The 23,591-nt window shown below is 41.0% G+C and overlaps 1 protein-coding gene across 1 annotated transcript; it reads left to right on the top strand.

Annotated features, from left to right (window-relative positions):
* The first annotated feature begins 509 nt into the window (after positions 1 to 509).
* Positions 510 to 23,510, top strand: atrxl (ATRX chromatin remodeler, like). Its single transcript, XM_075487940.1, has 35 exons — positions 510 to 644; positions 3,289 to 3,395; positions 3,508 to 3,563; positions 5,741 to 5,769; positions 5,980 to 6,101; positions 6,440 to 6,556; positions 6,865 to 6,974; positions 8,091 to 8,158; positions 8,235 to 10,015; positions 10,542 to 10,602; positions 14,443 to 14,594; positions 14,717 to 14,893; positions 14,976 to 15,075; positions 16,147 to 16,237; positions 16,366 to 16,551; positions 16,699 to 16,831; positions 17,071 to 17,180; positions 17,328 to 17,471; positions 17,797 to 17,974; positions 18,063 to 18,200; positions 19,240 to 19,415; positions 19,499 to 19,616; positions 19,764 to 19,894; positions 19,982 to 20,055; positions 20,349 to 20,434; positions 20,524 to 20,668; positions 20,750 to 20,841; positions 20,930 to 21,035; positions 21,129 to 21,306; positions 21,854 to 22,045; positions 22,122 to 22,265; positions 22,368 to 22,439; positions 22,534 to 22,629; positions 22,938 to 23,066; positions 23,147 to 23,510. Exons 1-35 carry the CDS (start codon positions 631 to 633, stop codon positions 23,246 to 23,248), a joined length of 5,715 nt encoding a protein of 1,904 aa, XP_075344055.1. The 5' UTR covers positions 510 to 630; the 3' UTR covers positions 23,249 to 23,510.
* Positions 23,511 to 23,591: the final 81 nt, after the last annotated feature.

Genomic DNA, 23,591 nt, shown 5'->3' with positions numbered 1-23,591 from the left:
AAAAACAGAATACAATGATTTTAGGATCTCATAAACCGATATTTAATTGACAATAGACTAATAAACAATCACATTAGATGATACATAAATTGTATTTACATTTTACACAATTTTTTATTTAGAATTAGGGTTGTAATTCAGTGTTTGAATTTAGCATCCTTAATTTGGAATAATTATCACTGTAAACTATCATTTTAATGATAAAAAGTTTAGACTTACTTTCTATCTTTTCAACACGGTAGGACATTCTCATTTATCTCATTTTTAATCACGAAATAATGCCATTTTTAGGAATTTGGTTGACATTTAAGGATCCAGCTACTGCAGTATTGATAATTCTGCGGCTAAAGAGATCGTAAACTGATAAATTGTCGATTAAGTACAGAGTAACGGACGATAGAACGATAGAGTAGCGTTGTAAGGTAATAATAGCGTTGCACTCCGGGACGGCAGGTGGCGCTAACTCACCACACGTGAACAAGGTTTCAACAAGACCAGTATTCACTTGTTGCCAATTATTTTCTCTGCTGCTGTACACAGTGCTATTGAGCGCCATATTTTTGCCAAATTATATTAGAATAATGAGAGCATAAACGCTTCACTAATTCGGTTGTTTGCCTGCTTTGCAACATGTCTTCATTAAGGTAAAATTGCCGGTTTTTAAATGCGTTTTACTCGCATTATTAGCCAGTATAACGGTGAGCTAGCATAGCGCTTTGCTAGCTGAATCGGCTAACAGCTAAGCTAACTGGGAGGATATCGCATAATAATGATCGATTCGAGTGTAGCTATAGAGTGACAAAATAATAACAGTGTAAACATGACTGGAAATTTATGTGAAATATGTAAAAAAAAAAAAAGTTTTTTGATGGAAGCGTTTGTCGCTGTATTTTTTTTTTTTTAACTTTAGGTGTGCTGAGCGTAACCTAGTTCAAAACATAACAACACCCCAGTCAGTCTGGCATGTACACCTTGTTACCTGTAATACTTTGGCATCATTAGAGGAGCATTAAAAAAAAAAAAAGAAAAGAAGTTATGATATGTGTTTCTTAAATTATTCATCCCTACTTGTAGTTCTCAAGTAGATGATGACTACAACCTCTACATGACGCATCAGATTGTTATATTTGGCGTTGTTCTTAGACATGATGTATTCTTCTTCTGTATTTCTCTAATGAACCTCTGTTCTTATTTTGTACTTTCCCACTCTGCTCATACTACACGATGTATATCCTTGATTGGTCCAAGACTTTAAGATAGCATAACTAGACTAAAAATATTTGGGACAGATTAAGCTTCTCTATCGTGTCAGATAGGTCTGATACATTAGATACACACCCTAAAACAACACACACACACACTGTTTATCACATCCCAAGAACATGACGTGGACAGTGGTTGGCCTGTTCATGTCACTAGTAACAGGCCAATTATACTTGGTCGTGTGTGAGTCCAACCTCTGTTAGATAAATGTGAAGAAGATGAATATGATCTACTTCCAGAGATCAGGGCTCGTTCTGACGGCGACCCTGCGAGGGCTCTTTCACACCGAGCCCAGCACTGCCATAATTTACCTGCGACCAAAATAAATACTTTTTCTGTGAACTGAAGATTTCTCCGGTTTGTTCTTGGGCTTCCAATGAAAGAATCGGGCTAACAAGATAACTAGCATATTTATTTAACATTTAATAGGAGATGGTGCAGATCGAGTCGTTAGAGTTTAGCTTATCCATCCTACTTTCCTTCTTTAATTGCATTAGGACTCAAATGAAATTCATCCAAGAGAAGTTCACCACTCCCTGCACATCCATTTAAAAGTTGTGTTAATGCAAATCGTACTGGGAAATATACAAAGAAACATAACCATAAGGATTTGAGTATGCAAATGATCTAGATTTGCTCCAATTGGATTCAGCCCAGAAAATTATGTCGACTCATAACCTGAATATGCTGAATGAAAGTTTTTCCTTCATTAGACCCTTTTTCCTCCCTGGTGGCACAGGCATATTCCAAGATGACAGTGGCTGGTTTCATTAGGTTCAAATTGTGAAAGAGATGTTCAGGGAGCATCTTTTTCACTCAAGGTTCGACACCTTAACCCAGGGATACCCACATCTGGTCGTTGAGGGCCGCTGTCCTGCAGGTTTTAGATGTTTCCCTGCTTCAATACACCTGATTCAGATCAATGCATCATTAGCGGGTTTGTGCAGAATTTAACAATCTTTTGAAGAGATCCATTTCATCTGAACCAGGTGTGTTGAAGCAGGGAAACATTTAAAACCTGCAGGACAGCCTCCCTCGAGGACCGGATGTGGGTATCCCTGGGTTAAGGTGTCGAACCCCTTAGTGAATCTTTTGGACGTGCAGGAGAAGACTTTACGTTCCATCATCGAAAAAATATGGTGATGAAAAATGAATGCCGCTCTAGATGTAACGTTGTCTATAGCAGTGATGCCACTGCGAACGAAAGCTAAAGGTGCTCCAATGATTAAATTATAGTGTGTGGCTTTTATTTATTTTTTGGCCTGGCAGTGTAGATGATCAGTATTAATTTTCTTTGCTCTTATAAGAACACGTGTAAGTGGCTGATTTCTCACATAAGAGACTAAATCTTCATATATGTGTAACTTAACATTTTCAGTGATCTGAAGTTCAGATTGAAATGATGTTATCTGAGATGTAGCACCTTAGCAACCGAAAATAATGAGTGTTTTCCCTGTTTGTTCATGTGATTTTCTTTGAAATATTGCATGACAGTTCTTAAATTTACTGCATAGCTGCTGAATTATAACTAAATATTTTACCAGGTTATCTGCTAGCCTCTGTCTTTTGCCCCTTTTGCCCTCTGTTGATGTGGTGATTGTGTGCCTAGTTTAGACTTTTGAGCTAACAAATATGGGGGTGACTGCACCATCAGCCATTCAGTGCAACATACTCAGACATACTAAAGGCTTGAGGATGTGCTCTGCACACACACACACAAATCTACATTGTGTGTAGGAGGCGGAGCCTTTGAAAGGAAATAGGATAGCCTTGTTAGGTTTCATTCATCACTTGTTTGGGAAGCTGAAAGATAATACTTGATGCATGATCTGTCCAGATACGAAACCACATAGAGCATTCACTATTGTTTGGTAAAGGTTGAACCATAATCTTTATAAAGGACTTGATGTTACATTTGATAGTCTCTTAGTTTATGAAATGTTTCACATGTCTAATGATGGAAAGATGCATCCATCCATCCATTTTCTATACCTGCTGAGTGCAATTCTTTTTTCTTGACTGTAGCACCTCCACCAGCAAGCTGAATGTGTTGGTCAACAAGCTTCACGAGTACTTGTCTCATTCCAATGTTGAGGACAGCAACGGTGCTCCAACATCTGAGGATAATGATGGTACACCTATGAAACTTTATGGGATCATTGTAGATGCTTTAATCATGTGATTAGTTATAGAGTGTGGTTAAACATATGTGTTACAAACATTTAACAGATCTTCTGTTCACAGGTCAGACAAACAAGAGCTGCTCTGTGGGAAACTCAGCAGGCCGTACTGTGACAGAGGTAACTGAAAGGATCCTATTTTTCTAAAAGTTGACACAATTTCCTAAGGCCTTATTGAACTGCCTGTGACACACATTGGTCAAGACATTTCAGAGATACAGGTTGATGTTATCCTCTTAAAACACAAATTTACAGCTGTATAATAGCCACTGGTTTAAGGGCGTAGAAGGAAGGCGCAGTGTGTGTGTTACTTGAGATCTGTCTTACAGCTTCTAGCTACTAAACAAACATGAATTTGGATACTTAATAACCCTTGAACCATGTTATTACTGTACGGGAAAGCACACAGAACACACCTCAGCACTTACGCAAGCACACACACCAACCACACTGATAGAAAAATACTTCACATGTAATTTTATTCCCAAATACTTGTACAGTATTTCCATTTTTGCAGTTCTACTATGGAGAACTGATACTGATCACATTTTCAGGCAGTCTTGTAGCGAGTCATGTGTTGAACTGGCCCAGGTTGGTAAAACGCTGCTTATAGGTGGGTGGAAGTCATGTAGCTGAAATGGGTTTTAACTAAAGTTTGTTTTTGTTATGGTGTATGAATGGTGCCTTCATCGACCAATCAGAAATTAGGCAGTTAGAGGTTGGATTTCCTTGTCAGGATATAAAAGCTTGAACAGCATCATGGTTGAGCATCATTTGCTCAGTTAATTGTTTGGTTATGGAAACTATAAAACTGTTGAATTGGGAATCAATAGCAAAGCAAAAAACACAAAGAACTTCTTACTTTCAAGGTACAGTGAATGCAACATAATTTGAGGTTAAAGTTGAGGAGGAGTGTGAAAAAAATTCACTGCAAAAATGGTCATCTCACTGAATGAAATATTGTGTGTAATGACTTATATGTACGAGTTGATTAGCTCTATTTAGAGGTATACTTGCTATTGTAAGTTATTTTAGTGGTGCCATATTTCTCTGTATGCAGTTATCATTGCTCTGCGCCCATAGAAACACATAGAAACGCCAAGAAGTTATATTGTGTAATTCAGTGTTAAACCAGGCTCCTACATAAACGAATGCAGAAAGAAGAAGACCTCCTATTTCAGTTGTGTTTGTTGGCATTTTCAATAATCACTAATACACCTTTTGTGCATTAGTGTCATGTGTGAAAGTACAGAAACAGATTTGGGGTCGAAGCGAAATGGGCTGTGTGCGTAAGGCTGAAAATGACGCTCTAACCAACAACCGCTGATTTCTTGACGCTAGGTGGATGTGTGTAAGCACACGCTGATGTGGGTCTGAGGAAAAGTGGCGGATTAACGAGGACGTCTTTTTTGCCCCAATAAGGCACAACTGATTTGTGAAAAGTGTGCGAGTCTGATCGATTTGATTTTCATCTCTACAAAATCTTTCAGAAGATTTTCTTTCTTACAATTCAACTTACGTTATGAATGTAAAATGTTTTCTTAATTAACAGCTAAATTCAGACCAAATGAAAAAAGTAGGACTTTCCTTGGTAGGACTTTGCATTATGTTTGAAGTCAGTTCGCACCCTGTCAACACTTAATCGAACATTTTAGAACAGCTTGGCTTCTTTGGTATTTTTGCACAGTGTTTGGTGATGGAGCTCCTTTTCATTTAGTATTGTTTGAAAATTATATTCTTGCATCATATTGATTTATTCACAAGGTTCATAACACATTGCTTTCCTCTCTGGTTCACTGTTAATGATATTCTCTTCTCAGAATATGCAGAAATTTTTGGTGGTAAGCATGAAATGTAACCTGACTCACGTCATCTGGCTGCGTTCACCAACTACACGCGGGGGCGTTCCCTTTCCTCACACAACCATCTGAGGAGCCTGGGAGTCATATGTGTTTCGTCCGATTAGAAAATAATCAGAGCCAATCATTAATCGCTGGGTGGGACTTTGGATGAATGGGCGGCGTTATGGCCGCCCATTCATGCTCCAGAGGGCGGGAGTCAGGTAAGCTCTGAGCTGCGTCACGGGTTGAGTCATTGGGAGTGGCTGAAGTGGCGTGTCAGTCAAGATGACGGACGGATTCTTCATCCAATCACATGCACGAGTTTTAGAAAAAATAGCCCCATTTGAAATCGTGTCGGTTGTGGGCTCGTCCCAGATGGTATGCGAATACCAGAGGGCGGGAGTCAGGTAACATGAAATGGCCCAGAGAAATAAACCTGCTACCTTGTTTTTGCAGGTGGGTTTGGAAACGAGATGCTCAAGAAGGTGAGTTCATTGTTCATTTATACTAAGTAAGCAAAGATAAAGCACTACAATATGAGATGGCACCAGATTTAACAATCAAAGGCTGAAAATTCTGTATATTGAACTATAATGGCCTCCCTCCTTCCTCCTATTTTACTGTTAAAGTAGGTTGCTGCACTGTGGTATATTTTCCAAATTTAAATTTTTTTCCCTGTTTCACTAATGTCACAGAAAACCTTCAGTTGTCATAAAGCACTCTGGACTGGATGAATCTGGAGAATCAAACGCCAGCGAGGACTTGGATTTACCCGTGAATGCAAATGGTCGTCTCGATGTCACACGGTTGCCTAAAGGTAGGTCTGAAAGTGCTGCGCTGCTGCCCCACACACACTCAGTGTAAGCACCTCAACCTTTATCCTTAAACTGGACAGATTATAACAAGTATAAAATCAGTTGACTGGTGTCTGATGTGTTTAAGAAGCAACAGATTTGGTGTAGCATGTATAGGTGAGTCTCAGACAGAGAGTATTTTTGTTTGTCTTTGAGTTCAGAAGTAGCTTTATGTGCCTCTTTCTGTGTTAAGTCATTGTGAACGTGTTATTCTGTGCTTTACTATGTGTAGACTTGATTAGATTAGTTTGGTTATAATCTCGTGTTAAGTTTAAGTAAATGTGTTGTTTTGTTCCTGCAGGCACAGTGTTGGTCAGACCAGAACCCGTTGACAACGGAAGAGATGATTTCAGGGGTCCGGAGTTTCGGAGTCGGAAACCCAATGTGCTGCGGAAAGAGTTTTCAAAGCGACGTGGAGGTCAGTCACTGCTGCTGTGGAGATCCTCACACTTTCATTTAGACAGTTCTTACCTGCTGGTCATTTTTCTGACTGAAAACAGTCACAAATAGTCAAAACAAGGTGAAAATTCACATCACTTTAAGCAGCTTACAGATTCTTACGTTAATTCTGCTTATTCCAAGTTTGTTTGTTTATTTTGACGAATAGTTTTACTCATCTGCATCTTATCAGGAATCTGTTGGACAGACAGTCGCAAACAAGATAAACAATCCAGCAAACTATATTTATAACGGAGTTGTTGCCAATGATTGACTTGTGTTTCCCAGGAATCGAACACGTGGGAATTGTGAGCTGCACTGCGTGTGGCCGACAAGTTAACCACTTCCGCAAAGATTCCCTCTATCGACACCCGGTGCTGAAAGTACTGATTTGCAAGGTGAGTCTGAGTATTGATACGTTGTTATTGTTTTGAACAGCTAGTTTCACAGAGAGCACTGATTGGCTTCTTACTTGTTATGGCTTAATTTCACTTAGACTATTAAGCTTTTATCGAGCTCATGATGGTGCGGAAGACCACCAAATAGGCACGTTTGAAGAGGGCTGTTATTGATTTGATAACCTGATCTGAAAAGCTGATCACATATGAAAATCAGACCCACTGCTGGTTTGCATTAAAAGCCACGTCACTCTTTTTTAATAAGTTTAAACGACCAAAGTGCTTCACAGAATAATAATGAGTAAAAGCATCTTGATATTAAATTTAAAGCTGCTCGTAGCATCACATTGATCAACTCCAGAGGAAGGCCAAAAAACAGAGAGAAGTCTTTAACAACTATTTGAATTGTTCAGCAGAGTTAACATAAATGGGTAAGCTGTGCAAAAACTCAGATTTCTTTGAAAAATGTTAAGAAGAATCAATGGATGAAACATTTAATTGTTTTCATTTTACTGAAGCTTGGTTACTGAACCGGGGAGACTGAGCTTTTCATGATGGGGCTTTAAATGGTTAAACAGTTGATTTCAGACGGGGTGAAAAGAGCTGCAGCATAAAGCAGAGAGAATTATGGATTTTTGTACATTAGAGCAACTTTTCTCCTGTGGACCCACTTTTTTAAGGTGATAAATCCTCATGCAAACCCATTTTACATTAGGCCTAGTTCCTCAAAAAGAGAATTAACAAACATATATGATTATTTTTTATTGCCAGTTAGGCATCATCTTAAACTAGCCATTTAAAAGTGATAGACGTTTGATAAATCACACTTCACGTATGTTCATCATACATCATACTTTGTTTTTCTCCCAATTATCAATAAAAACAAACAACTTTATTTGGCGACCCACATAAAATTCCCCCTCACTTTGGGAATGAATGCATGAGAGCATGTAAACATCTTTTAGACCTCCAAGAAACAATAGGAACAACACTTTAACAGTTAGCTTTTAGAAATGTAATCAAGTGCGTAACATTATTTATTGTTAAATCTTTGAGGAACTGGGAGTACGAATGAACAAATGTTGATTTAGTTTTCGTTTCAATTGTTTTTGTCAGGCGTGCTACAAATATTACTCAAGTGATGACATCAGCAAGGATGGAGATGGAATGGATGAGCAGTGCAGGTAAGATCAGGTTATTTTCACATTCCTACATGTACTGTGGGGCTGTTTTAAAAGTCTCCTACTTTTCCTGATGCAGGTGGTGTGCTGAAGGAGGAAACCTTATCTGCTGTGACTTCTGTAGTAATGCTTTCTGCAAGAAATGCATCCTCAGAAACTTGGGAAGGAAAGAACTGTCTGGCATCTTGGAGAGCAAATGGTACTGCTACGTGTGTAGTACCGAGCCTCTGTTTGACCTGGTGATGGCGTGCGACAGCGTCCTCGAGAACATCGAGCGTCTGTGGCATCAGCAGCGTAGGAGGAATCGAGTGGAGCCGGGGAAATCTGAACTGTATCACATGCTGCCACACTCGCCACAAAACATTCCTTTGGATAAATGGGATCACAGTGGGATGGATGGGAATGTTGTCTTCAACTACAACACCCTGCAAGTTTCCAAGGACATTACAAAAAAGGCCAAACATGTAGTGGACTCAACAAATGCTTTAAACCAAACATTTATCAATTTTATTCACGGTGTCACAACAAAGAAACAAACACCCAGTGTTCGTATCCTCTATTTGAACTCTTTTTTGGCCGTGGTCAAAGGTTTGCGGAAGTCTCTCTCAGCACTGGAGGATAGCCTTAAGGAGGAATTCAGTGATTTGGACGTGTTGGGCAACTGGGAAAAAATTCTTAACAGCGATTTTGATACCCTTCTGAAAGAAGCGGACATCGAGCTGGATATCTCTGATGCCAGGTGCATGAATGACCTGCAGAAACTGGCAAATGAGCATTTAGAAGATAATGACTGTGATTCGAAGGGATACGCAGATGGTAGAGGTCCACATGACTGCTCCGGGAAGGAAATGGATTCAGATTCATGTGAAGCCGGGCGGACGGCAAGAACAATGGACCTGAAGCCTTCTGAGAGTCAGGTTGACATGACAAAAAAACTAGTAGTGAAACTTACACCTGTAGCCATGGAGCAGGAGCCGTCATCTGAGGACCCAAAGATGGAGGAGGACGTCCAGAAGAAAGAAAAGAAGTCAAAGGGAAAACATGTATCGGGATATGAAGAAACAAGTAGTGTATGTACTCAAGCTGACAGCAACGATAACTCGACTGCACTTCTCTTATCAGAGGAGGAACAAGGCAATAGACGGTCTCCTCGAGTGAAGACCACTCCTCTGCGCAGACCAAGTGATGTCAAAACCAAAACGTCCCTTTCAGCAGGAGACAGTGACAGCGACTCTGACCCCGAGGAGACGCCTAACGATGTCCCTGCCGCAAACACTGAAGAACAAAGTCTGAGCAGAGCGAGAGACGATTCCGACTCGGATGAAGTCCCTGCTGCTCTGCTGGAGCGAGCGGCTTTGACACAAAGCTCAGATGAAGCCCAGAGTGATGAGGATGGTGGTGAAGCGTCGCCAAACAAGGTGGCCAAGAAATGTCTGTTTTGGCTCACAAAGAACAGCCCAATGTCACCGGAGAAGATGCGGCTAAAACGCAAGATGCTGGACCGCTCCTCTGAGTCTGAATCGAGCAACAGAGGAGTCAAAGCTCGACGGGAAAGTGGGACGGATTCCTCCAGTGACGATCCAGACTCGCAGCAGAAGATCCAAAACTTAAACACGGTGAGGTCAATAGCGAAGCCTCACCTCGTCAAAAGAGAAGAAGAAGAAGTGGCCAGAAAGCAGAGAAGAATGCAAGCTGGGAAGGATAAAACGAAATCTCACCAGGACGCAACTGATTCATCATCCTCATCAAGCGATGATGAACAAGACAACGACTCTGCAAGTGATGGGAGTGATCAGAAGATGAAGCCAATCACAGAAGATGTGGCTTCACTGGGAGTTGCAGCATTCCAGCAATCATCAGGTGAGTCTCACAGATCAGACTCTGTGTATCCAGACCTTCGTTTGTCTTCCCACTGATGATTAGAGCTAAATCATCAGCATCCCTTACTTTCAAAACTACTGGCTAATGCTGTATGTTACACCTCAGTGGATGTAAAGCACTCCATCTTAGTCATTAGACCAAGTGCTTGTTGGCAAGTTCTCTTTATCAGGATAGGAATGTATTCTGAAGTAGATGTTTGATATGTGCACGTACCCTATATGTCTGCAAACTTCAGATTAAACTACTTTTTACAAGGTTTATATCATGTTCTGCTTGCTATCAGGCAATGATGTGACCTTGCAGTCTATGTAGTTATTCCATTAAACCCTTCCTTTGATTATGTATCATGTCAATATTTTGACAGCAACACACCTAACCTGCTCTTACTTGCATTTCTGTACTTGTCCTGCTTGTACTCTGCCATTCATATTAATATTGACTCAGTAGCCGGTGTTCAGAAGTCTGCTAAATGTGAATGTATATTTAATTGTTGGTGTTTTTGCAGGAGATGATGAGCAGTCTGGGCCCTCGTGGGCAGCAGAAGAAGACGATGATCCAGAAAATAGGTACGATTCAAAAAACCTGGGTGTAGAGTTGTTACACCCTAAGTGTAGAAGAAAGAATGCAACTTCAAACCGCCCCCTCCGTGTAAAATCTGGTAGCCGCCCTGTCATTAGAACTCAGCTGCGGAGTTTTCAGAGGAGACCCAAACGTAGCTGCCGAGTCCCAGGGATCAAATACACCTTTTAGGTCCACCTCATGGTTCAGTCGGACTGAGCCTCGCTTAATGCAGCTTTGTGAACGAGAGGCACAATACCTATCTTGTGTGTGTTATTTAGTGTTTAAAGTATATTATCTAACTGCTCCAGAAGAATCTTAATAGAGTTTATAATATTATTATTATTATTTCTGCCCTGCCATTTTGGCTGATTTAAAAAGAGAGAGAAAAAAAAAAGAAGACTTTGAATCTCTTTGCTCTAAAGCATTAACTTGAACTATGAATGAAACTTATTTTGCCTTAAAGTTTTATCTCTTAATGCCGAACAGGTTTGTTTCCAGTGGAAGTATTCTGACGTATGCAGGAAGCCTGTAATTCTGTGTTTATACAGAAAATGCACAACAAACATTTGTCCACCGTTGAGCTTAACTTGGATAAATGGAAAAATGTTACTTAAACGTGGAGTATAAACTTTGCAAGATTGTCTGCACACGTATTTACGTGAAGAACAAAGTGTTTTTTTTTTTTTTTTTCAATAAGTGGTCATTAATGGAGATCAGTGTCAGCAAAGTTGTAGGCATGTGGAAATCTTTTGTGCTTCACCTTCTTGAACCCTTTATGTGTCACAGATGTGGAGTGACGGTTGAATTGTGCCCTAATGTTAAGTTGGCAAAGGATTGTTTTTTTTTTTTTTTAATAAAATATCAGATACAATGTACATGAGTCTGTAAATGCACTTTAGATTGATTTTATTCGACGTCAGAATTCTTTTAGGCTCAAAAGTTGCATTTTTTTGTCTGCAGGCCTTAACGTGTGTTCTGTAATGTGACTACTGCACGTGATCTTGAACAAAATTCAACACAGTGTTGATTCTGTATGTTGGAGTCTGCTTTGAGGCGGGCTTTAATGATGGTAAATGTGAGTATTTGTTACAGGGCACCTTTAAAAACAGCCAGTGTCCCACAGCTTGCACTTAAAACCTCATGAACAACTGAGAGTTTCTTCTTCTCACAGCTGTGAGTTTTACATTCACGGCGAGCAACAGCCAGTTGCAGTCGATGCCATTTACGTTCCTTTGTAATTGACACTCCTGACTTGATTGTTCAGTGCCATCGACATCAGGGCTCTGTTATTTACACTCAGCCACCAAGATGACACGATCCTACAAGAGCTTCTTTCGAAGCTAGCTGGCTTTTAGGCTACAAATGAAGTCTTTAAACAAACAAAAAAAGCCTTTTTCCAGAAGCTAAAACTCAAACTTTCATACTAGCACTGCCACAATCCCACAATCCCACAATCCCACTAGGTCTTGTTTGTGTCTTTTACTTTCATATTTGAAATGGAGAAATAACTGATAAAAGTACTCCTGGAGCTGCCTACACTACGCAGTGATAAGGGCTAACATGTCCTTTTCTGCAGTTCGCTTTCTTCCTCTGTGGTGTTTTCACACAGATTATCGTACAACGTGCACATATCTCTACTCTTAGAAATATCCTGCCATGCACGCACTCTGATATATGCACTGAAGCATCTGACGCCGTCCCGGTACAACAGAGGTGAATAAATCCTTTAATCTGCATCATCGCTCCGTCCTCGAACAACAATCTCTGTGCAGAAACACTGACGTGTAAAATAAACCCTCATGTGTTACACTCTGACCTGTACAGGTACAGACGATTAAGCTCACTGTTGTGTGCATTCAGAAGTTAATCTCTGGATTAGTACAGTTGTTTTTACTTTTGTGGGCAGTTTCCCACCTCAGCCTGTTAAAGCCTCAGTTTAATGTGCAGTTTCATCGCATGAACAGCTCGACTCTGAGATGATAATCATGCATTTTTACTCTAAAAACATCCGTCTGCAGATAATAATGTGAACAGAAACTCGCTTTCCCTCCATTTACGTTTAAATACCTGGTTGATTCTTGTCCGAAACGATAAATATTCTGTCAGACTACGGTCCAGTGGATCCACTCTTGTGTTCTTCATGTTTTGCCCCACTTTCTCTACACAGACTATACATTACTGCTGACCATTAAAACTAATGATAAGCGTTTAACCGTCTTTGAACCCGCAGATTTCAACCCTGATTTATGGGCAAACCAGCTGTCGGGGCAAAACAACAAAAGCAATCTTTCTCTAGTCAGTGCTTTGAAAAAGAACGGCGACCTTGTATATCTGGGAATTGAGAGTGGGCTGTGAAACAACTGTTAAAATGCAAGCGAGCACGTTTTCTTACATAATGCTTTAACGACACCCATGTTTGTTTCTCATGTTTTTTCCAGGTCGGATTTTCTGACAGCACAACAGTGAAAGCAGTGCTATTAGGCAAGAGTTGCTTAATCTTGGATATATTAGCCGTCCTCTCGTCACTCCCCCCTCCCTGTAGTCTGTTTTTTCTTTAGCTGTAGTGCTAGTGCATCTTCATGTTGAGTAAAAATGGTCAGCAGAAATGTAAAGTTTGCAAATGTTTGTGGTTAATGGGCTAAAACCTAAAAAAGGACGAATTCTTTCATTATCATGGCAGTACTGCCGAAATCATGTGTGTTAGTGTGTTCGTTTTCTTCAGTGTTTGCTGCTCCTGCTGCGTCTTTCCAAGCTGAAACAAATCAAATAGTCGAGGCAAACTTCTGTTACTGGTGCTGTCATTGCTGTACTGTAAATACGTCTTTTACAATAAACTCCGTAACTGGATTCAGGTCTAAACGTCTCTGAAAAAGGCAGTAATGTCCACACTGACCTGTATTGAGGACCTCTTTATGATCAAACTGGGCCTGAGAAAATGCCCTTGCAGGATGTGGAAGTTTAACTTGAGCCTGATCCATATCGTGACATACTGTTTGACTCTCGCTCAGCATGAGTAGTTACATGGGGTGCATTGCATATTTTTACAATTTGTACATATGTCTTAATTAATCACTACACCGTATAGTATTGAAATCATAAGCTTTTTACGTTTGGGAACCATCCTATTTATTGTGAATCTTTTTACTTTTTACTGGAGTTTAAAAGAGTTGAGGTTTCATTCTGAGAAATATTTATACACAGACTTCAATATTTTCCTTTTTTTTTTTGATTGATTTTCTTTTTCTTTTGCATTTTTACAGTTAATAAGTCAAATGAGTCGCCTTCTGGTCACCTGAGAAGACTACAGGTGTTAAAACTTTGGTTGAATTAGGAATCGGCTTCATTTTTCGGTTTTACATGGGGGAAAAAAAGAGCATTTAAAACGTGTCCATATGCCAGCAAGCAAACAAATGTTAAAGGAACAACAAGTAGTGCTCCCTGTTTCCCAATAAAGAACAAGCTTTGGGAGGAGAAGAGGATAATACCCCCCCCCCCCCCCCCACCCTCCTGTGGTTAATACTTGTTTGCTGTAATAAATTCATAATTTCAACAAAAGTCTCTGTCTCTCCTTTGTTTTCTTCTTATCGTTGCTGCTGTTACTTTGAATGTTTAGCTCCCAGTGCTCCCAGATGTGTTCAAATTCTTTAGTGTTCATGCGCAGTCTGGATTGATTAGAAGTGACTTTGAGCACTAAAAACAGCACAAACGGTGACGGCACCTGGCCAAAACGTAACTGTTTTCGTCACGTGCCATCAAGTTAAATATCCAGTTGAAGATCTTGTTACTGATCATAAAATGAACTTCAGGTGCCTTTTCCCCCCTTTTTTTTTTTCTACTCTTAAAAGAATCGCTAAGAAAATGCTATTGGCCCAAATTAGAGCCGACTGCTCCTCGGTTGATGATATTTCTTCGGAGGACGACACGCAGGAGGATGACTCCGAGTCAGAAGGTGACAAGGAGGCTAAAAAAGACAAGGGGAACGGAACAAATGAAGATGGTAAGTCAGTTTTTTCTTTTACAAGTACAGAAATCTCCCAGTTTTAGTGGAAGTAGTTGATGTGTATTCCTGGGGGATGTTGGAAAGGGGTGAAATGATGAGAGAGCATATCTCTGCCACAGGGGAAGACCTGGCTTCAGAGTCATCTGACAACAAGTCTGATGAGCCCAGGTCCAGGCATCATCTCCTCCGCCACAAACTCACTTTAGATGAGGGACCAGCCAGTGACAAGGCAGTGCCTGAGAGTGAAGTAGGGAAGCAGGAGAACAAGAGGAGAGCCAGGAGGAGATGTCTGATTAGTAAGCGCACCTGTGAGGTTAAAACATGTTTGAACGGGAAATGACGGCGCTGCTCTAATGCATGATTTCTGTTTCTGTCAAGCTGAGAGTGAAAGTTCTGCTAAAAGTAGTGACTCGCATGAAGATGCGGCGATGAGCGAGGAGCTCAGTCAGTCGGAGGATGATGACGATGAACTTAAGAGGTACATTAATGTGATCTGCCATCTAAAAACTTTCTGCCAAGGCTTTACTGTATATGCCTTTTTTTCCCCCCTCTAATCTTATCTTATTAGGACCCAAATCCACCCTTGCACATGTTGCTTAAGGTCTTAATGGGTTGCCAGCCTATGAAAGTTTTATGGAAATGTATTATAAGACCCCTCCCTGCTGATGATTCTGTCACAGACAGATATACAAAGACATCAAGCATATTAAACATGTTTTTAGCTAGGTTTCGAAAGCCGTGTTCCAAACCCAAACTAAGAGCTGCTTCCATATTTAGGGAGCGTTAAAGCTAAATGCTGTGCAGGAAATTCTGGGAACCACAGGTATGCCTCCACCCTGAGAGTGAAGGCTTTTTCTGGGGTTGTAGGGGGACAGTGAGGAGCCAGGCCAATTAAAATATTACAAGAAGCAAACGTAGAGATACTAAAACTGGAGAAATGGGATTTCTCTCAGCTTTACCCATCAGGACTCTGGCCCTGACATTTTGGATCAACTTCAAGATTTTAAGGGAATAATTTGGACACTCAGCTGAAATGAAACCGTCATAGTCGAGCTTTGATGTGATAAATGTGTGGATATATTACTCAGATACCATAGAGACCTGTTTAAAATGAGAATTAAAAGAAAAATCCTGTGAAAAATGCTTAATCTTAAAACTGAAGGCTCTGCATTCAATGTGGTCCTGGAAATCTGTGAATTAACGAGCAGGCCAGCGCTCGGAGAACAAAGAGATCCTGTGGGATGTAATGGATGAGGAGAGGGCTTTGTGTCTCACAGGAAGGACTTAATGAAGAGAAGCAAAGATTTCTCATTACTCATTTTCACTTCTTACTGGAAAATATTTACGGTAAATTCAATATTCGTGCAGAATCGACATTATATATACAATTTAACAATAAAACGACAGATAACAGCACACTGCTGTCTTTCACAATGGAAAGATTAGACTAACTGTGGACCTACAAGAGTGAAATGATTAAAATAACAGTTATGGATGACTGCAGTAAGCTATAAACACTAACTTTTGTCCCGCCTCTTCTTTGCACCAGATTAGATCCAAACGAAACAGAAGCAGCTTGTAGTTATGAGCTGAAGAAACAAGTTCCCTGCATTTGGGTGTCCGACTCCAGCAGTGAAAAGGTAGCGGCTGTTGTTGTATCCGTCTGCCCTTTTTAAATCCGTGTCTACTCATCTGATGCATTGAACTGAAGCCTGGAAGGAAACAGATGTGTGCTTTTGTCATTTTGGACTGTTCTTGATTTGAGCAGAGTGATCAGGAGGATGGAAATGAAGAGAACAGCGAAAGTAAAGGCACCCCCAAAGGGCGCAAAAAGATCCGCAAAATCATTGACGATGTGAACCTTCGTGCTGAGACTCAGGAAGCTCTCAGAGAAGAGGAGGAGAGACGCAAACGTTTGGCAGAGAGAGAGCAACAGATGGAGGACTGGAGAGAGGTACAGGAAATATAAACCAATAAACCCACACTGGCGATTAGGCTTGATCTTTGCAGTAGTCACATTTCTACAGCAGATAACCGGCTGTTGCTTTTATCAGGGCTTTAATTATTCGTTTGTTTGTGTGTTTTTTTTTTTTTTTACCAGATAATTGCGATCGAGGATGAGTTGGGTCCCATCACGACCAAGCTGGTCCTTGACCAGGACGAGGAGACCAAGATGCCCCTTGTTCAGGTGCACAGGAACCTGGTTACGAGACTGAAGCCTCACCAGGTGGACGGTTAGTTTGCGCTCTCCCGTCAGTCACTGAGGAAGACATTGTTTTATTCTTTTCTCACGATACAGGCACTTTGGTGGCAACAGGAGCAATAATTAAAGCACTTTCTGGTTATACTGATACACTCAGACTTTGTCGCTTCACATCCTGAGTTTGACAGTTTTCAAATGAGTCTGAATATGATGTTCCTTGGTGTGTTACTGTATGTAGAAAAGCCTGGGAACTTGTATTTTCTCTCACAGGTGTGCAGTTTATTTGGGACAGTGTTTGTGAGTCTGTAAAGAAGGCCAACTCTTCTCCAGGATCGGGCTGTATACTGGCACACTGCATGGGTCTTGGAAAGACTTTGCAGGTGAAGATACACACACGTCTAACTCAAATATTCTTATCTCCTCGGACTGATCATAGACGTATAAATGCAGATGTTTTAAAGTCACTTATGATACTGCCAGTTGCTGTTATTTTCTGCCTCTCTACTCATATTTGTTCTGTTTTATAGGTGGTAGCGTTTCTTCATACGGTGCTGCTGTCACCAAATTTAAATTTCAGAACAGCCTTGGTCGTGTGCCCTCTTAATACCATCCTCAACTGGGACAGTGAGTTCAAGAAATGGCAAGACAACATGGGAGAAGATAGAGTCCAGGTATGAAAAGACATCAGAACTTGTACTGGGGTTTGCAGTAGTTTCTCATGTGTCTATGCATGAAATCTGCACGGTATCTTTTAACTTATCTAGACTGTTGCTTGTTTTTAAATTCATTTAAATTATTTTATTTGTTTCTCTTTCTATTATTTTATGTATTTTAATGCTTCTTCCACTCCCTGCTGCAATGCTTTTATTTTATGTAAAGCACTTTGAATTGTTTGTACATGAAATGTGCTATGCAAATAAATTTGATTTGATTTGATTTTGATTTGATAGTCACATTTCTGCGTGTCAATGCAGCTCAAACAAAAATGTCTTCCAGGTTACAGAACTTGCTACGAAAAAGGATCTCTCTGAACGACTCAGGGCTCTGCAGCGTTGGCAGAGAGATGGCGGTGTTATAATAATGGGGTACGAAATGTACCGCATCCTGTCTGTAGCCCGAAACGTCAACAACGAGGAGTGGAAGAAAGAGTTGAAGAGCGCGTTGGTGGATCCAGGTTCAAAAAATCCCAACGCTATCATAACAGCTTCAGTTGTAGGAGTCGTTGATTATTGATGATTGACATGTTTTTCTTTTCTTCTCAGGTCCAGACTTTGTGGTTTGTGATGAGGGCCACATACTTCGCAATGAAGCCACCAATGTTTCCAAAGCAATGAATGCCATCAAGACCCAAAGAAGACTGATGTTAACTGGCACACCCCTTCAGAACAACCTTGTTGAGTGTAAGTCTTCATGGCTATAAGGAGCAGAGCTAGGAAAGTTGCAATGTTTTTCTATTATTCTGAATGAATAATGGACAATAGATTGAAGTGTTGAAGGCACCCTTTTTGAGTGGCTGTGAGGAATGACCATTTGATAACATTCGGTCTTTTTAAGGGGAAGGTTAATTGGATTGTTGAGATTCATTTGGTGTCTGTTTTCTGGACCAACAAGCTGACTCCAGACTCTGCACCAAGGGAAATATCAGAGTACATCTCAGAACTTCTGGAAGTAGAGAGGTACAAGGGAAGCAAACCATTTTCATATAGTATTGGACTTCCCTAAACTCACCCAATACTGTAAGGGTTTCCACAACTTTAAATGCTGTATTCAAGACTCGGATACCTCTGAGTTTTGACACGCTTTACCGAGGTCATGTCCAGGTTCTGACACAGACGAGGGATATAAAGCTGCTGCAGGCACCAAGCAAAAAAACATCAATTACTAGGAGACGGTTTAACCTCCTACTTTGAAAGAATGACATGGTACATTTCTGGAAATATAAATGGAAAAGATGACTCTCTCTTTGAGATGTCGGAAACATAAATTTAGGCATATCTGCTTTGTATAGCTCTTAAAGTGTCGAGTTACAAGTTGGTTGGAACAGAAATGTTAGCACCCTTTATAGTGTGTACATAGTTCCTGGGAAGGGAAGTGATTTCACTGGGAATACGTGTTCTCATCGAGGTAGTTTGACTTTAAATACAAAGGACGGGCAGATAATGAATATTAGACTGTGTATGTGGAGGGTTCAAAGGATGCAACAAATCATTCTGAGGATTGAACTGGAACCAGCAAGAAAAATGGTCTGAGCCAGCTTCCATTGGACTGTTGTTGTACACGTGTGAATGAAAAACGCTTGAATGGAATTGTGTTGTATCAGAAAATTCATAATTCACAAAGTACAAGACTTTCCAAAAGATTAAGAGTAGCCTGATGATCTGACAGATATTTCATTTTTGGAAGAGACTCGTATTTAGAGGGCATGCTTTGTTCCCACAGACCACTGCATGGTCAACTTCATCAAGAAAAATCTGCTCGGCTCTCTGGGCGAATTCCGAAACCGCTTCATCAACCCCATACAGAACGGTCAGTGTGCCGACTCCACCCCGAAAGACGTCCGGGTCATGAAGAAGCGGGCGCATGTGCTTCACGAAGTGTTAGCCGGATGTGTGCAGGTAAAACAAAGGGGAAAAAAAACAGCCAAGTTGGATCATTTTTACGTTCCAGCCTCACAACAATTTGTTCATCCTTTTCCTAGAGAAAAGATTACTCTGAACTGAGCCAGTTTCTGCCTCCCAAACATGAGTATGTGCTGGCGGTGAGGATTTCTCCACTTCAGTACCAGTTATATCGCTACTACCTCGACCACGTCACAAGTAAGAACCAGTTTACACATTTCTGCTGAAATACAAGTAGAGAAACAATGGTTTTAGTTTGCTGTGTGCTAACCAAGAATGAAGGTTTTTACAGTTATTATGTCAGACCTTCAGCCGTCAGAAGTAGACATTTTATTATTTTTCCAGGTCAGGGCTCCTTAACTAACAAAACAAATCACAGGGCCGGAGCAAACCTGTTCAAGGACTTTCAGGTCCTCGGCCGAATTTGGACTCACCCGTGGTGCCTTCATCTCAGCCACCTCAGCAAAGTGAACAAGGTACCGAAAACACGCCAACCACAAGTCTCTCGACAAGTTTGAGCAAATATGATTAGCACCGATGTTTTGGTTTTGGTTTCATCGCAGAAATGTTTGAATAAGAAGAATCAAGTCAAGGCAGCGGCTCAGTTGAGAAAAGTGGAAACCATCATGGCTGAGAGGTAAACGATTGTTCTTTCTTTTATTCCCCATTAAACTCTCAGCACTTCCACTGATTCATTAAAATGCTCATGCTTTGGGATGTTCGTGTACCCCTGAATACCACATTAAATTAGGTGAAAACATGCTAAGTGCAGGATGAATATACGCACATAGACTTATCAAAGTTATATATTCTTTTAATTGAGGGCAGAAAGTGTATCAACGCTCACATTTACAATGGTCTATAAAAAAAGGAAGGAGTGATGTGGGTATTTTCTGTAACTTTGTTATGTATCATCTGTATCTGCTGCAGTGGACAGAAAGAGAACGAAGAAAAAAAACTGAACGCCAATGGAAACAACACAGTGACTGCATCCAAAGATGGCCCAGTGGTAGAAGGTATTATTATACTACACTGTACTGTGCATGTGTCAGTAGTACTCCACTCCTGTAGCTCGTGAATAATGCGATACTTTGTCCTTTGGCAGCCTCCAGCCTGGGGCCTCAGAGTGCAGATGAGTGCTGGTACAGGAATCTGCTGTCTGAAAGTGACGCCAAAATCATGGAGCACTCCGGGAAGATGGTGCTGTTGTTTGAGATCCTCCGAATGGCTGAAGATCTGGGGGAGAAAGTGTATGTTTGTGTCTGTAAGTCAAACACGCGGCCAAGTTTCTGGCTGGATTTAATTACAAAAATCCATCTTTGTTTTCTTAGGCTCGTGTTCAGTCAGTCCTTGATCTCATTGAACCTCATTGAAGAGTTCCTGGAGGCCTCTCACAAAGCCAGACACACATCATCACTCGAAGGTATATTATTCTGTCAAAGAGAAAGAAATGAGAAAGTTTTCCTTGGTTGCTCTTGCGTTTTGATTTTGGTGCCGACTTTTTCTAACAGCGGGCAGCTGGATTAAAAACAAAGATTACTATCGTCTGGACGGTTCCACCAGTGCTTCGTTAAGGAAGAAATGGGCAGACAAGTTCAACAATGCTGCCAACGACCGGTAAACAGTCACAACTTTTACTTACTTTGCCAGAATGTTGGACAGAGCCACTTCAAAGTTCGTGGTTTTATGATGTTTACTTTTTAATTTCAGTGGCCGATTGTTCCTCATTTCAACGAGGGCGGGATCACTTGGCATCAACCTCGTGGCTGCTAACAGGGTCATCGTCTTTGATGCCTCATGGAATCCCTCGTACGACATACAGAGCATATACAGAGTGTACCGCTTCGGTCAGCTGAAGCAAGTGTTTGTGTACCGCTTCTTGGCTCAGGTAAATACCTAAAGGACTTCGATAATATCACTGATGATATAATAATTTCACTGTTTGGTCTCCACTTTATATTAATGGTTGTTTGTGTGTGATTCTAACAAAGACTTTTCTAAAACTTGAGTAAATATTGTGTTTAAATGAAAGTACACCATCAAAAAAAATATCAGGATCATTTCAATGTTCAGGGCTGCTGATGGTGTGGTGGTTAGCACCGTCGCCTCGCAGTGACGGGGTTCCAGGTTTGATCCCCACCCAGGGCCTTTCAGTGTGGAATTCTCCCCGTGTATGCGTGGGTTCTCTCCCTCCGGCGTCCTCCCACTGCCCAAAAACATGCATGTTAGGTTAACTGGTGTCTCTAAATTGTCATTAGGAGTGAGTGTGAGCGTGGTTGTTTGTCTCCGTGTGGCCCTGTGATGGACTGGCGTCCCGTCCAGGTTGTACCCCGCCTCTCGCCCAATGACAGCTGAGATAGGCTCCAGCCCCCCCGCGACCCTAAATTGGATGGATTTCAATATTCAGGGAAGAATAACTAATCTTTTATCTCCAGGGCACCATGGAGGAGAAGATTTATGATCGTCAGGTGACCAAGCAGTCTTTGTCGTACCGAGTTGTAGATCAGCAACAGATTGAGAGGCACTTCACTCTTTTCGAACTGACCGAACTCTACACATTTGAGCCCAACCTGCTCGATGACCCAAACTCTAAGAAGAGCAAGAGATGCCCCTCTGTTTTACCAAAGGTGACTTCACCGTCTTGTCTTGTCTTTTAGGTTTCTATTAAGATGCCAGCAGTAACAGTTTGCATATGTTTCTCAGGACAGTGTCCTGGCACAGCTGTTGGAATCCTGTAAAGAGCAGATCGTGTCTTACCACGAGCACGAATCCCTGCTGGACCACAAAGAAGAGGAGGAGCTCAGTGAGGCGGAGCGTAAAGCTGCGTGGGCCGAGTATGAAGCCGAGGTAAAGAGTTATTAGCAATTGAGCTGATCTCTCACTGGGGAAACCTCATCGTATTCCTTGTGCTTTATGCATGTACAATTCTGTCTTTGTGTGTTTCCACAGTCCAACACAGCCAGCCTCCCAGTCACCTCCGATCAGGACATGTTGAATCAGAAAACCAACGAGCAGCTACTGGTATAAAGAAAACTACATTTCCAACCTTTTTCCCTGAAATTACTGATCATTTTTGGGTTCCAGTAAAACATTACAAGCTACATTTTTCTTGCAGGAACTGCTGAACAAAAGCAGAACAAGCGTATCGGTGGCCTTCCTGACGCTGCAGAAGATGAGGTCTCACTCCATCCAAGAATACAAGTTACGACTGGTGAGTGACCTTAATTTCATTATTTAGAACTAGGTTACATTTTCTTAAACGATGCCTGGATACATCAAGTGCTTAAACTGTCAGTTTATCTGAAAAACTCAAGAAAGAAACTGTTAAATTTTATTCCGTTTAATTTCCATGATGCCAAATCACAACAAATGTCATCAGAACAAGTCACACCAATTTAAATCATTGTGATAGATTGAGTAAAAATGAGTCCCTGACTTTGCTCAATGGAATCAAGTGAATAAAGAAGATTTTCAGGATATTCGTCGGATCTCATCTCTTACCATTAATTCATTCCACAGCGGCAACAGTATCCCCTCCTACCTGAAGCAGAAGTCCAGAGCAAAGCTGAGATCTGGAAAGAGTACGATGATAATAGGCAGGAGATTACGCAAGCCTTTTATCGGGATGCTCTCGCACAGCAGCAGTCGGTAAGTAACGCCTCAACCTGTGGGCTTTTCTGTACAGGCGTGCACATGTAGCCATTCACACGTTTTGTGTTCCACAATAGCTCACGTTCAGAATTCAGGGGATACTGAACAGTCGAAGGAATCAAGCGATGCAGACAGCCATGGCCGCTGTGAAACCTCCCGGAAAGACGTCGATGCCTTAGTGGGAAGAGAAGTGACGTTTATGCTCTGCATCAAGTTATAGTTTCCACGACTTAGAACGTAAATGCTTCAAGCTTCCATGTTTGATAGTCTTTTTGTAATACTGTGCACTTTAACCGACACAGGAAATGTAGTTTTTTGTTTTATTTTAAATCTAACCGCTTTCTGCTCTGGGAGATAATTGTACAAGCTTTAAAAACCCTAAATATGTTTAGCTGTTGAATTAACATTTTGTATGTTTGCTAATAAATGAACGTGATTTTGTTCTGGGTACTTTTTGTGGGCGGGGCTTAAAGGATGTGTGTGTAAACCGATCAACCAAAATATATCATCAAAGAACACAAT

This window comes from Odontesthes bonariensis, chromosome 16 (genome assembly GCF_027942865.1).
Source record: "Odontesthes bonariensis isolate fOdoBon6 chromosome 16, fOdoBon6.hap1, whole genome shotgun sequence".
In the NCBI taxonomy this organism is placed as follows: domain Eukaryota; kingdom Metazoa; phylum Chordata; class Actinopteri; order Atheriniformes; family Atherinopsidae; genus Odontesthes; species Odontesthes bonariensis.
This window is presented reverse-complemented; position numbering and strand designations above follow the sequence as displayed.